The 15,451-nt window shown below is 44.8% G+C and overlaps 1 protein-coding gene across 1 annotated transcript in view; it reads left to right on the top strand.

The window, feature by feature from the left end:
* cacna1eb (calcium channel, voltage-dependent, R type, alpha 1E subunit b) overlaps positions 1–15,451 on the top strand; it is a 219,205-nt gene that overhangs the window by 154,666 nt on the left and 49,088 nt on the right. The window contains exons 28-30 of the mRNA XM_060920316.1: positions 396–533; positions 2,953–3,154; positions 5,916–6,080. Of these exons, the coding sequence (XP_060776299.1) occupies positions 396–533; positions 2,953–3,154; positions 5,916–6,080 (505 nt within the window). The remainder of the gene's footprint in view (positions 1–395; positions 534–2,952; positions 3,155–5,915; positions 6,081–15,451) is intronic.

Below are 15,451 nucleotides of genomic sequence, written 5' to 3'. Positions count from 1 at the left end.
TCAGTGGGACGACTCAAATCTGCTGTTACAGAAAATTAATCAACACCTGCTACTCTGGCCAATCAGAATGAAGAATTCAAGAGGACTGTGGTATATAATAGTCAATCATTTCTGGTTGCTTTTTTGTACTTTTGCAATTAAAAAAAAATCTTAAAATACTATAGCCCTGCGATGACCTGGTGACTTGTCCAGGGTGTACCCCATAGTCAGTTGGGATAGGCTCCAGCTTGCCTGCAACCCTGTACAGGATAAGCGGCTACAGATAATGGATGGATGGATAAAAATACTATATTCATAAACTGGAGTATAACCATTATGGCCCTGTGTGTGTGTGTGTGTGTGTGTGTGTGTGTGTGTGTGTGTGTGTGTGTGTGTGTGTGTGTGTGTTCGTTCAGAGGCTACTACATCGATTATGCGAGGGACAGGAAGGAGGTGAAGAAACGGGAATGGAAGCGACACGAGTTCCACTATGATAACGTGATGTGGGCGCTGCTCACACTCTTCACCGTGTCCACAGGAGAAGGCTGGCCACAGTACGTACACGCTCACTCCACCCACCAGCTCTAGCTGGCGCCCATCTCCTATCTAACAAATCAGCTTTCCAGCAGAAGAAAGCAACATTCTGGGAGTTCTGCCATCATGGTCTCATCATCCTGAACCCTCAAGATGTTTGGAGTTGATTTTTTTTTTCTTTTTTGCAGATCTAGGGAATAGACTGAATAATCTGTGTTCACAATTAATTTAAAAAATAATGATAATAAAATACTGTGGGTGACCGTTTACTTAGTATTCATTAGATGGTCATAACTCCTACATAAGCCTTCATGACAATTGCCATAAGCATGCATAAGCATATAGAGATACTTATGCCAAGACGACACCAAGATACCAACAACAACTTAATGACATATGCGTATACTAGTGCATCTCAAACAATTAGAATATCAGGAAAAAGTTCAATATTTTCCATCAGTTATTTAATAAAGTGAAAAGTTAATATATTCTAGACTCATTACATGTAAACGGAAATGTTTCAAGCATTTCTCAATTTTAATTTTGAAAATTATAGCCTACAGCGCAAAAAAACCCATCTCAAAATGTTACAGTATTTCATTTTGAGATTGAGTAAAAAACAGTATAAATCCCATGTATCTCTTGGTCTAGTTCAGTCAACACAACCATAATCATGGGGAAGACTACTGACTTGACAGTTGTCCAGAAGACGATCATCAACACCTACAGAAGGTCATTGCTGAAAAGGTTGGCTGGAAAAGGTGCACAAGTAACAGCGATGACCGCAGGCTTGAGAGGATTGTCAAGAAAAGTAAATTCAAGAACTTGGAAGAGCTTCACAAGGAGTGGACTGAGGCTGATGTCAATGCATCAACAGCCACCACGCACAGACGTCTTCAGGAAAAAGGCTCCAACTGTCACATTCCTAATATCAAGCCACTCTTGAACCAGAGACAACGTCAGAAGAGTCTTACCTGGGCTAAGAAGAGAAAGAACTGGACTGTTGCTCAGTGGTCCAAAGTCCTTTTTTCAGATGAAAGTAAATTTTGCATTTGATTTAGAAATCAAGGTCCTAGAGTCTGGAAGAAGAGTGGAGAGGTACAGAATCCAAGGGGTTTGAAGTCCAGTGTGAAGTTTCCGCAGTCTGTGATGATTTAGGGTGCCATGTCATCTGCTGGTGTTGGTCCACTGTGTTTTATCAAGTCCAAACTCAATGCAGCCATCTACCAGGAGATGTTAGAGCACTTCATGCTTCCATCTGCTGACAAGCCGTCAGACATTGCAAATTTCAGGTCCTGTACCCCAATTCCAGTGTCCCTTGATTTAGATAGGGGTAGGTTAACTTTCTTGACCCCACCGAGTGGGCGGTGCTCTGGGCTCCAAAGGAGAAGGCGAGATATCACCTCCTCGGCTCTAAAACATTGTCCCTTCTTGATTTGAGTCTCATTGTGACTGGCGGCAACTTCCCATATATCTCCTCCAAGGTGGCACGGGTAGACGAATGGATGTTTTGAACCCAACGTAGGAGGTTGGTATAAGTTCCATCTAGTCTCTGCAGTTGTTTGAGCATCATGGTCCATGTCTTGACACCATATCGGAGCATGGATTCCACTACTAATCTGAACAGTTTAAGCTTCAGGTGTTTGGCCAGATTAGAGCACCATATTTTGTCAAGGTCATTACAGGCTTTCCAAGCCAGTGCCTTACAAATCTTGAAGTCCTTAAAGGAGTCCATTATAAAAGAGCCCTGGTACTTGAAGTCATCAACTCACTTGATGTTCTTCCCAGACATGGCAAATAATGATGAGGGATCCGAGGATGTAGAGATGTACTCTGTCTTGACCTCATTGCAGTAAAGCCCAACTAAGGAAGCTGATGTTTCAAGGGCATGAAGAAGAAATTCAGCATCATTGACAAGCTCTGATACTGTTGCTAGATCATCAGCATAGTCAAGATCCATAAGAAATTGTGCAGGATGTCTCAATCAACTGGTATTGCTAACAATGGCTAACAATAGCTAGAACTGGTATTGCTAATAATATTGCTGGTATTGGTTTTCTGACTGGAATGCGGTCAACTCAGGTGTGACGTCATCCCCAGCTCGTACTTCCTACTCCTGAAGGAAATGGAAAGCAGTAATATTATGACGTGAAACTGAGAAATGCTGCCATTTTACTCAAACTCCACCCCATGTTGCGTGATTCTCACACAACTTTGAATAGCACCTAAATCCAGAGATACTGTACTGTACATCTCAGGACTGAATCCTAATTTGCATAATTTCTGTATTGAATCTTCACTATGCATGTTTAGTCATAATTTGAATATAAATCTAACAGTTATTGCTATAACATCTGGCAATTTACAACACTATAAATGTAAGTATTCATTTCAACCACATTGTTAACTGTTTATGGAGATGTTTGTGTGCTGCTTCAGGGTTCTCCAGCACTCAGTAGACGTGACCGAAGAAGATCACGGCCCGAGCCGAGGCAACCGCATGGAGATGTCCATCTTCTATGTCGTGTACTTTGTCGTCTTCCCCTTCTTCTTTGTCAACATATTTGTTGCCCTTATCATCATCACATTCCAGGAGCAAGGGGACAAAATGATGGAGGAGTGTAACCTGGAGAAAAATGAGGTGAGCTTTCATTTCAAACCACAGAGCCAGAGAGAAACCGGGTAGTTCAGTCATTCCTGCAGTGTTTAACTCTAATCTTAGCATGCTCTCTCTCCTTCCAATTAGGTAGTATGTTGTATGAATAAATATGTATAAAGGCCCGGTCCCACAATACCGATAACTATAACAATAACTATAAATAAATGGGTCCCCTGCAGTTTATGTGGTTGGTGCTCACACCAGACCAATAACGATCCCTATAGCCCAGGCCTGGGTTTAACCGTATCAGTGAGATTGCTTCTGGAGCCATTTTTCCAGGCCTGGACCTAATCCGATAAAACGTCTGACCAATCACGTAATTGTTTACATGTGACATTGTCTGAGCACATGCTATTTTCCCCTGGGCATCTTTGTACATCCTTGTTGCATCATGAAGTCACGGAATACAGATTCACTGAAAATAAAAAATATAATACAAATCACAGATCCTTTATTCACGGATATGTGATTTTCCATGAAATATCAATCGTAAATTAATAAAGTAAACATATAAATGCAGGTAAGATGTTTTGAACTTCGGCAGTCCAAATATTTAATTGTTTTAGACTTCTTAATTTTTTTTTTTTATCCGTGATGCATCATCCATATGAAATCAGTAACCAATCTGTAATATACTGAAACGTCCGTGACCAATCCGTAAATTATTAGCATTCATGATGCATCCGTATTAAAATCCGTAACCACTCCATATTTTCTATCGTTTTTTATTATATTTCCTTAGTCCGGGACCTATCCATATAGTCCCAGTGTGTGCATGGGTTGTTTTGAAGTCCGAGCTGTACAATACGACCCGGAATAATGTGCTACTACTTGGAAAAAACTTCCATAACTATTCCTAAGTTGCATGCATTTATTTCCCTGAGTGTCAGGACCAACCAATATTATAGTCAGGATTATAGTTGTGGTGTGACTGTTCCAGACTGGAACTCAATTCAGGCAGAGGGATAGTCAGAGTTGGAGTTAAAAGTATAGTTATAGTTATCGGTGTTGTGGAACTGGGCCCAAAGACTAATATGTGCTAATTCTTGATAGCCACAACAAGACCAGATCTCTAGCAGGACTAGCAGGATTGACTTAAGTGCCCTTGAGCAAGGCACCTAATCCCCAACCGCTCCGGCAAGAGTGGTGGCATACCTTGTGTCTGATTAGCCAAAGAAAAACTGATGATGTGATCATCAGTTCGGGCATTGAACCTGACCAACTGGACTGAGATCTCAAAAAGACTCCTGTTCAAAATGTATGAATGTAAAATAACTGTGTGTAGAAATGAAGGTAAATGTGAACAGGTTTAAATGCTGATGACAAAGTGGGCGGGGTTTAAAGTTGCAAAGTCCAAGTTGCTAAGCTTCAGATAATAGAATCGGACACAAAGACAAAATATAAAATCTTTGGGCACTTGAGCAAGAATCCTTCACTCTCAACCATTCCATTTTGTCATAAACTCTGCCAACTTTGTTGGAGGAGGTTATATTTTTGGCTTCGTTTGTTTGTTTGTTTGTTTGTTTGTTTGTTTTTCTTTTCCCAATGTAACTCAAAAAGTAGTGAACAGATTTTGATGAAATTTGGAGGAAAGGTAGGCCATGGGCAAATGAACAATTGATTAGATTTTGATGCAAATTGGGATATGTATGCAGAGCCAGGATTTTTTTGACTCTTCCCAATGTAACTCAAAAAGTAGTGAACGGATTTGGATGAAATTTGGTGGACAGCTTTAGTAGTATCCCAGGTTCAAGTGATTTGATTTTGATGTTGATAACATGTGGCTTGTTGGAGGTATGCACTTTACCAAGTGCCCTTGTATGTAGTTTAACTTCTATTTTGTCGGAATTGAAATCGATTTTGTGTTTGTTCTGCTTTCTCAAACTAATTTTATTTAATAACGGAGTAAAACATTGATCACATACAATCTTGAATGTTTCTTGACAACAAAAACTCTTTTTAAAGTGCCCTTAAAAAATCCACAAGCAGAAACAAAGAAGTAAAAGAAAATAGTTACGGGGTATTCTACATTTCAGCCAGATATTGAGTTCCAAGTGTCCATCTCTGGAGAACAATATCTTTTTCATTTGCAATTGTGCAGTCATCTCTTCCATCATGTATACCTGTTTCAGTCTATTAGTCCAATGTTCCACCTTGAGAGGTTAATTTTGCAATCAAGAGATAGTTATCATTTTCCTTGCAATTAATAATAATAATTCCCTTAAAATATAAAAGTTATCCCCATAGAGTATACCTTTTGGTATACATCCCAAAATATAATACGGAGGACTTAACGGTAAATCAAGCTTTAAAATTTCTCATTTTTAATATCTTCCCAAAATTTTTGCAATTTTGGACAATCCCAAAAAACGTGTGTATGGTCCCCAATCTTTCCACAGCCCCTCCAGCATAATGCTGAGGATCCTCCAACAAACCCAGACAACACTTGAGGGGTCCTAAAGTGCCTGACCTTAACTTTCCAGTCGAACTCTCTCCACATAGGGCTGTTTATGATTTTATGGCTACTTAAGTGACTTTCCTCCCATTCTTCATCATCTATTATAACATTAGCTTCCAATTCCCATTTTTCTTTAATATAGTAGGTCTCTCCTGATTCATCTAATTGTAAAGTTTTATAAATGTTGGATATATATTTTTTTTCAATCAAAATTTTCTCCATCAAATTAACAAAGTACTGTTCCTCTTCTGCTTTTTCATCCCATTCCCTTCCTGACTGTTTCAGAGAGCCTGCATAGACTTTGCTATCAGTGCAAAGCCTTTTACACGTTACATGCCCCAAAACCGACAGACGCTCCAGTACCGACTATGGCACTTTGTCGTCTCTCCGTCATTTGAATACACAGTCCTCGTCATGATCGCACTCAACACCGTGGTCCTCATGATGAAGGTAACTATATTGCTAATCGCCAACGTTGTCCTGTAAAGGTGATGATACACGGGGCAACTTTTTGAGCAATGTTGCTGGCAACGGGCCACCATGTGAGACACAGGGCAACTAATAAGGGCAACAGACAATTCGCAACAACCAAAGAGCAAATCTATTGCCAGGGAGACAGACACCACAAAGATGGACACTGAAACATTTGCAGCAGTCACTTTTGTCTTGACTTCAGCCTTTATTTCAGTCAAGTAAGTATAGCTGCTGACAGAACTCTTGAAAGGCTTTCTTTGTTTATATCCTGAAGGTTGTACTGTTTCGCCCTTGGGTTCCACAAGTAGTCGTGCTCTGTATGTGAATTAGATCAGATGATAAGTTAGACAATCTCTATTACAACTCACAAAAAATAAAATCATGAGCTTCCCATCACTTTTAACTTGACACAAGAGAACTAATATTATCCCTACATAGCTAGTGATAACTTTCAGCTAACTTTGTTAGCAAAAACCACCACTAGTTATCTAAATTCCATTCGGTCTCTATGGAGCGGTGGTTAGCTAACAGCAGTTTACGCTTAGCTGAAAAAAATCGATGTCTTAATTACAACCTGAGCACATAAAAACAGATGTCTGTTGGTTTTTGAAGCGTTTGATGAGGTAAATTCGCCACTTTGGGTTTACACATAACAACTTACCGGCATAAAACTGCCATTCAGACGCCGCCATCTTTGTTGAAGCTCTCAGGTGCTCATGTGATTCACTGCTAGCATTCTGATTGGATGATCTTAAAAAGTTGCTCAAAACGATCAAAATCGTTCAGATTGAAATAATGTTGCCCAACCTCAATGGGAAAGTATCGACGCATAATTGCCTGGCAACGTTGCCCAAAAAGTTGCCCCGTGTATCATCACCATAAAAGCCAACAGCATTGGGTAATTTTTAGTTGGAAATCAAACTGACAGCTAAAATGCATACGGTGTTCCAGAACTCTCTGGTTTTTAATATACGGATTCTGTAGCCATCAAATATTTTAGTTGTACTTGTGTGAAAAACAGGTACAACTCTGGTGAATTAAATTCACAAGTTACATCAATAAGCACATGAATAAACATTTTGTGTATTCAGACTCATGTTGATTGATTGATTGATTGATTGATTGATTGATTGATTCCGAACAGTAAAGAAGATATAAAAACAAACAAAAAATAAAAAATGCAATCAAAACATCATCATAAACAGAATAGCGTAGCCACAAGGCAATAACATAATAATGTTCGGAAAGGATTAGGAAGAAGTAAATAACTTATCAAATCCTAACCCTCTATACCACCGTTAATCAAACGTCACTTTCCACCATAATAAACTATATATAGAAAAGAAAGCAAAATCAACAAAAAAAAACCATACCAAGACATACCAACATGGTATAATATCGCCCAAATCAAATCATATATATATACAAATACTGATGCTAAGTATATATACACACATACAATACATATATACAGTACATACATATACACATAACTATACACATCCATACATACACAGACACCCATATCATAATTATGCATATTATGCTTATATATTATATACAATTATGCACTACACACACACACACACACACACACACACATATATATATATATATATATATATATATATATATATATATATATAATACTCACTTTTTATGTAATATATCCGAATGTACCCATACCCACATACAGTGGTGCTTGAAAGTTTGTGAACCCTTTTGAATTTTCTATATTTCTGCATAAATATGACCTAAAACATCATCAGATTTTCACACAAGTCTTAAAAGTAGATAAAGAGAAGCCAGTTAAACAAATGAGACAAAAAATATTATACTTGGTCATTTATTTATTGAGGAAAATGATCCAATATTACATATCTGTGAGTGGCAAAAGTATGTGAACCTCTAGGATTAGCAGTTCATTTGAAGGTGAAATTAGAGTCAGGTGTTTTCAATCAATGGGATGACAATCAGGTGTGAGTGGGCACCCTGTTTTATTTAAAGAACAGGGATCTGTCAAAGTCTGATCTTCACAACACATGTTTGTGGAAGTGTATCATGGCACGAACAAAGGAGATTTCTGAGGACCTCAGAAAAAGCGTTGTTGATGCTCATCAGGCTGGAAAAGGTTACAAAACCATCTCTAAAGAGTTTGGACTCCACCAATCCACAGTCAGACAGATTGTGTACAAATGGAGGACATTCAAGACCATTGTTACCCTCCCCAGGACTGGTCGACCAACAAAGATCACTCCAAGAGCAAGGCATGTAATAGTTAGTGAAGTCACAAAGGACCCCAGAGTAACTTCTAAGCAACTGAAGGCCTCTCTCACATTGGCTAATGTTCATGAGTCCACCATCAGGAGAACACTGAACAACAATGGTGTGCATGGCAGGGTTGCAAGGAGAAAGCCACTGCTCTCCAAAAAGAACATTGATGCTCGTCTGCAGTTTGCTAAAGATCACATGGACAAGCCGGAAGGCTATTGGAAAAATGTTTTGTGGACGGATGAGACCAAAATAGAACTTTTTGGTTTAAATGAGAAGTGTTATGTTTGGAGAAAGAAAAACACTGCATTCCAGCATAAGAACCTTATCCCATCTGTGAAACATGGTGGTTTTAGTATCATGGTTTGGGCCTGTTTAGCTGTATCTGGGCCAGGACAGCTTGCCATCATTGATGGAACAATGAATTCTGAATTATACCAGCAAATTCTAAAGGAAAATGTCAGGACATCTGTCCATGAACTGAATCTCAAGAGAAGGTGGGTCATGCAGCAAGACAACGACCCTAAGCACACAAGTCGTTCTACCAAAGAATGGTTAAAGAAGAATAAAGTTAATGTTTTGGAATGGCCAAGTCAAAGTCCTGACCTTAATCCAATCGAAATGTTGTGGAAGGATCTGAAGTGAGCAGTTCATGTGAGGAAACCCACCAGCATCCCAGAGTTGAAGCTGTTCTGTATGGAGGAATGAGCTAAAATTCCTCCAAGCCAGTGTGCAGGACTCAACAGTTACCGGATACATTTAGTTGCAGTTATTGCTGCACAAGGGGGTCACACCAGATACTGAAAGCAAAGGTTCACATACTTTTGCCACTCACAGGTATGTAATATTGGATCATTTTCCTCAATAAATAAATGACCAAGTATAATATTTTTGTCTCATTTGTTTAACTGGGTTCTCTTTATCTACTTTTAGGACTTATGTGAAAATCTGATGATGTTTTAGGTCATATTTATGCAGAAATATAGAAAATTCTAAAGGGTTCACAAACTTTCAAGCACCACTGTATATACAGTTATATTATCAATAGCATGTTATTGTAATTCCTCCTCCCTATACCTCATAAAGATCTATTCCTTATACCTTTTTTTGAACTGGTTTATAGTTGTACATTTCATGAGCTCCACATTCAAACTGTTCCATAGCTTTACTCCACAAATAGAGATACTGAACATTTTTAACGTTGTCCTAGCACTGCAAATTTTAAATTTCAATTTCCCCCTAAAATTATAGCCCCCCTCTCTATCCGAGAACATTATTTGGATATTCCTTGGTACTTTATAATTCCTTACTTCGTACATTACTAAGGCAGTTTTATATTCTATAATATCCCTGAATTTTAAAGATTTTGAATTTAAGAATAGTGAATTAGTATGATCTCGGTAACCAGCACTATGAATTATTCTTATAGCTCTTTTTTGAAGTATAGTTATTGCATGAAGTGAACATTTATACGTATTTCCCCACACCACTGAGCAGTAATTTAAGTACGGTAAAACCAGGGAACAGTAAAGAATGCGGAGTGAATTATAGTTATGTTACGCACATGCTTGGGATAATTTTCGAAATAAAATGACCCGTGTGCAGTTCACACCTATAAGTATAGCAGGTTTTTCATGTGCTTTCTCAGCTCAGGTCTATGAAATGATGACTGTTTCTTTACCCACCTTTCTGAATTAATGGATGAAATCTATAGAATTTTTGGATGCAAATATTTTAGGAATTTAGGAAGTCTGAAGAAACAGGGCATGCAAAAAAAAGTGATAATACGCATCACATTTTGCATAACAATATGTAGCGGGTTTAACGTGTGGGTGGAGCACAGAAGATGGCAGGACAGAGATCAGGATAAATATCGTCTTTTATTGCCGCACTTTTCAGTCGGGCACTCAACAAGTAACACTCGGAGATTCACACACACACACTCCGTAATCTCCTCTCGGCAAGCTCCCCTCTGCTCTCACTCTCCCTCCTTAAATAGGGCGTGGTTTACTGGGGAGAACACACACAAAACACAGGTTAATTACACTCGGGTGTAGCGATTCTGCCACTTACCTTCCCCAACTCCGCCCTCCTGTCACAGACCAGCGCTTGACCACGCCCCCGCTGCCACATACCCCCACCGCCCGACTCAGGCCGGGCGCCCGTCCGGCCCACAGCCGACTCCCCCCCCCCCCCCCCCCCTTGACGGGAGAGGAAGTCCACCACGACCATCTGCGCCCCCGGCCTGTGGACCACCTTGAAGTTGAAAGGTTGGAGCGCCAGATACCAACGGGTGATCCGCGCGTTGGCATCCTTCATGCGGTGGAGCCACTGGAGGGGCGCGTGGTCCGAACAGAGGGTGAAAGAGCGCCCCAGCAGGTAGTAACGGAGGGCGAGGACCACCCACTTGATCGCCAGGCACTCCTTCTCGATTGTGCTGTAGCGCCCCTCACGCACTGACAGCTTTCGGCTGATGTATAATACTGGGCGGTCCTCTCCCCCCACCTGCTGGGACAAAACGGCCTCCAGCCCTCTGTCCGACGCATCCGTCTGTAACAAAAAAGGGAGAGATAAGTCAGGGGAGTGCAAAAGTGGCCCCCCACACAGTGCAGCCTTTACCTCAGAGAAAGCCCGCTGGCACTGCTCCGTCCACTGGACCGGATCTGGCGCCCCCTTTTTAGTGAGGTCAGTCAGCGGGCTGGTGACGTCCGAATAATTAGGTATAAACCTACGATAATAGCCAGCCAGCCCCAGGAACTGTCTCACCCCCTTTTTGGTCTTGGGCCTCGGGCAGGCCGCAATCGCTGCTGTCTTATTAATTTGGGGACGCACCTGCCCATTACCCAAGTGGAAGCCCAGATACCGTACTTCCACCCGCCCAATCGCACACTTCTTCGGGTTGGCAGTGAGCCCCGCCCGCCTCAGCGACCTAAGGACGGCCCTCAGGTGTTGCAGGTGCCGCTGCCAGTCATTACTATAAATGATGTCATCTAAGTAAGCGGCCGCATAGGTGGCGTGGGGCCGGAGGACCCGGTCCATCAGCCGCTGAAACGTAGCGGGCGCCCCAAACAGCCCAAACGGAAGTGTGACGAACTGGTGTAAGCCGAACGGTGTGGAGAAGGCCGTTTTTTCCCGGGATAATGGAGTCAAGGGGATCTGCCAATATCCCTTTGTCAAATCCAGTGTCGAGTAAAAGCGAGCCGTGCCTAGTCGATCGAGCAGCTCATCAATACGAGGCATTGGGTATGCGTTGAATTTAGACATCGCGTTGACTTTTCTATAGTCCACACAGAACCGGACCGAGCCGTCAGCCTTGGGAACCAAGACCACCGGGCTGCTCCAGTCACTGTGGGACTCCTCGACGATGCCCATTTCGAGCATGGCCTGAAGTTCTAACCGAACCACCTTTTTTTTTTGTGTTCGGGTAATCTATAAGGACAGCTATGCACTACCACCCCCGGGGGCGTCTCTATGTGGTGTTCTATGAGGTTGGTGCGACCAGGCAGGGGTGAGAACACATCCGAAAACTCGGCCTGCAACTGGGTGACCTCCATGAGTTGGGTCGGGGAGAGGTGGTCTCCACAGGGGACCGGAGAGGTGCGAGATGCCAATGACCCTTTTTGGACCTCCGGCCCCAGCTCCGCCTTCTCCGGAACTACCGACACCAACGCCACGGGGACCTCCTCGTTCCAGAGTTTCAGTAGATTGAGGTGGTAGATCTGTAGCGCCCCCTCCCTGTCCGTTCGCCTAACCTCATAGTCGACGTCCCCGACTCGCCGTGTGACCTCAAAGGGCCCTTGCCACTTGGCGATTAATTTGGAGCTCGACGTGGGCAACAGGACAAGTACCTTATCTCCCGGAGTGAACTCTCTAAGGCGCGTGCCCTTGTTGTACAGGCGGGTTTGCCGTTCCTGGGCCTGCCGCAAATTCTCCTGAGTTAGGTGGGTGAGCGTGTGGAGTTTTGCGCGCAGATCCATAACGTACTGAATTTCGTTTTTGCTCTGTGAAGGTCCCTCCTCCCAATTTTCCCACAGTACATCTAAGATGCCGCGCGGCTTACGCCCATACAATAATTCAAATGGGGAGAACCCCGTGGAGGCTTGGGGGACCTCTCGCACTGCAAACAACAAGGGTTCGAGCCACTTATCCCAGTTACATGCGTCCTCACTTACGAATTTTTTGATAATATTCTTGAGGGTGCGATTGAACCGTTCAACTAAACCGTCCGTCTGTGGGTGATACACGCTGGTGCGGATCGGCTTAATACCCAGTAGCCCATACAGTTCGCTCAGTGTTCGTGACATAAACGAGGTGCCTTGGTCAGTCAGAATCTCTTTCGGGATTCCAACCCGGGAGATGACGTGGAAGAGGGCCTCTGCAATACTACGTGCGGAGATATTGCGGAGAGGCACCGCTTCCGGGTATCGCGTTGCATAGTCCACCAGAACCAATATAAAGCGGTACCCTCGTGTTGACCGATCTAATGGCCTGACGAGATCCATCCCAATTCTTTCAAACGGGGTCTCGATTAATGGTAGGGGGCGCAAGGGCGCTTTTGGAATGGCCGCTGGATTTACTAATTGGCATTCGCGGCACGCCGTACACCACTTACAGACGTCGCCGCGAATCCCCGGCCAATAGAATCGGGCCATTATCTGGGCGAGTGTCTTATCCTGCCCGAGGTGTCCCGCCATGGGATTAAAGTGAGCCGCCTGGAATACCAATTCCCAGCGGCTCTTTGGAATTAACAACTGGGTGACTCGCTCCTTCGTCTGAGTGTCCTGCGTCACTCGGTATAACCTATCCTTCAAAATGGAAAAATAGGGGAAGGACGGGGTGGCATTCGGCTGGAGCGTTTGACCATCGATTACTCTCACTTGGTCAAACGCGTGTCGCAGAGTCTCATCTCGCGATTGTTCCAGTGGGAAATCCGCGAGGGATTCCCCAATAGAAAGAGGAGGGGCCGGGGGCTCCTCACTCTGTCGCGGAGATGACATAGACGGCTCTGCGACCGCAGCTCCAGCCAAAGCGACACCGGGACCCTCCCCTGACAACCGGCAGGACCCACTACTAGGCGTGCCATCAACCCCCGAAATCCCGGCCAATCAGTCCCCAAGATCAAAGAGTGGGTAAGGCGAGGATTAACCGCCGCCTTCATTATCGTTTTTTCCCCTCTGAAATGTATGTGGACCGACACCAACGGGTAGCTGTGAATATCCCCATGCACACACAACACCTTCACCCCTTGTGCTCCCCGCAATGCCTCATCTTGCACCAGGCTTTGGCGGATCGAGGTCTGATTGCAACCCGAATCCACCAACGCCTGATATGTCGCCCCTTGTACACTTACCAGTATGCGATACGCTCCGGCCTGATCGAGGGCAGCCTCTGGTGTGTCAGGGATCTGCACCACCGCCCCCACCTCCATCGCTGCACACTGTTGCTGCAGGTGGCCCGGTTCCCTGCAGCGCCAGCAAACCAGCCCGGGCCTCCCCTCTGCAGCTGTGTTTTGAGGGTCACTCACCTGAGGGGGGGGGAGAGACAGACACAGAAGGGAGAAATGGGAGGGCACCACGGGTGCGGCGGGCCAGCTGGGGTGGAGCCGGCCCCCGCCTCCGTGGTGGGGGAATGGGGCGAGGACGGGACACGGGAGGAGGGGGAAGAGAGAGAGAGAGAGAAGACGATGTCATCCGTTGTCCTGCCGCCGGGACAGCCGCCAGATGATCCTCCGCCAGTCCTACGGCCTGATCCAGTGACGCCGGGCGGTGGCACTGGACCCACTCCGCGGTTCCGGCGGGTAGGCGGGCGATGAACTGTTCCAGCACCACCTGGTCGATGATTCCCTCGGCATCGCGATCTTCGGCCCTCAGCCACCGCCAGCAGGCGTCCCGGAGCTGTTGGTCGAACGCGAACGGGCTGCTGACTTCCTCCATCCGCAGCGCGCGGAAGCGCTGGCGCTGCTGCTCCGGCGTGCGCCCCACGCGCTGGAGGACAGCCCGGCGAAGGTCGGCGTAGGCCAGCCGGCGGTCGGCGGGGAGCTGTAGTGCGGCTAACTGCGCCTCTCCCGTCAGGAGGGGGAGGAGGCGCGCCGCGCGCTGCTCCATCAGCCACCCCGAGGCTTCGGCGACCTGCTCGAACAACGCGATGAAAGCCTCGGGGTCGTCCTGCAGGCCCATCTTGGTCAAGGTGAGGGGAGATGGGCCCGCAGCCGGGGCGCTGGTGGACCCCGCCGACGCGAGGAGGCGCCGGAACGCCTCTCGGTCTTCCTGTTGAGCCAGCACCAGGGCTTCAAAGCGGCGCTCCTGCTCCTTCCGGAGCGTGACGAGTGCCTGGTGCTGGCTCTGCTGAGCCGTGGCGAGGGCGTGGACCAAGTCCACGAACGGGGAGGATTCCATGGGGCTGCAGGACAGGTGCTCCACCTTCCCAGGTTTCGGCACCACTGTAGCGGGTTTAACATGTGGGTGGAGCACAGAAGACGGCAGGACAGAGATCAGGATAAATATCGTCTTTTATTGCTGCACTTTTCAGTCGGGCACTCAACAAGTAACACTCGGAGATTCACACACACACACACACACACACACACACACACACACACACACACACTCTCCGTAATCTCCTCTCGGCAAGCTCCCCTCCGCTCTCACTCTCCCTCCTTAAATAGGGCGCGGTTTACTGGGGAGAACACACACAAAACACAGGTTAATTACACTCAGGTGTAGCAATTCTGCCACTTACCTTCCCCAACTCTGCCCTCCTGTCACAGACCAGCGCTTGACCACGCCCCCGCTGCCACACAATATTAAAACGGACAATTATTATTATTATTATTATTATGGTATTGTACTTTTTTATGTAACAGTAAAAGCTTTAATATAGTATGTGCAACACTGATATCAATCCCTCACTCTATATTCAATAAGGTAACAGAGAAGAACATTAGTTATTACTCCTTTGGTCTAATTTAGGCACAGTATATATGGAAGAGTGAACTTTTTAAAGCAGTACAACAGATGTTTTACAAATTTGGCAGTAGATAATACTCTGTAGCAACTCTGTCACTGTATTTGATGTGT

This window comes from Neoarius graeffei, chromosome 1 (genome assembly GCF_027579695.1).
Source record: "Neoarius graeffei isolate fNeoGra1 chromosome 1, fNeoGra1.pri, whole genome shotgun sequence".
Classification (NCBI taxonomy): Eukaryota; Metazoa; Chordata; class Actinopteri; order Siluriformes; family Ariidae; genus Neoarius; species Neoarius graeffei.
Note: the sequence above shows the minus strand (reverse complement) of the source record. Positions and strands in the feature narration are given on the sequence as shown.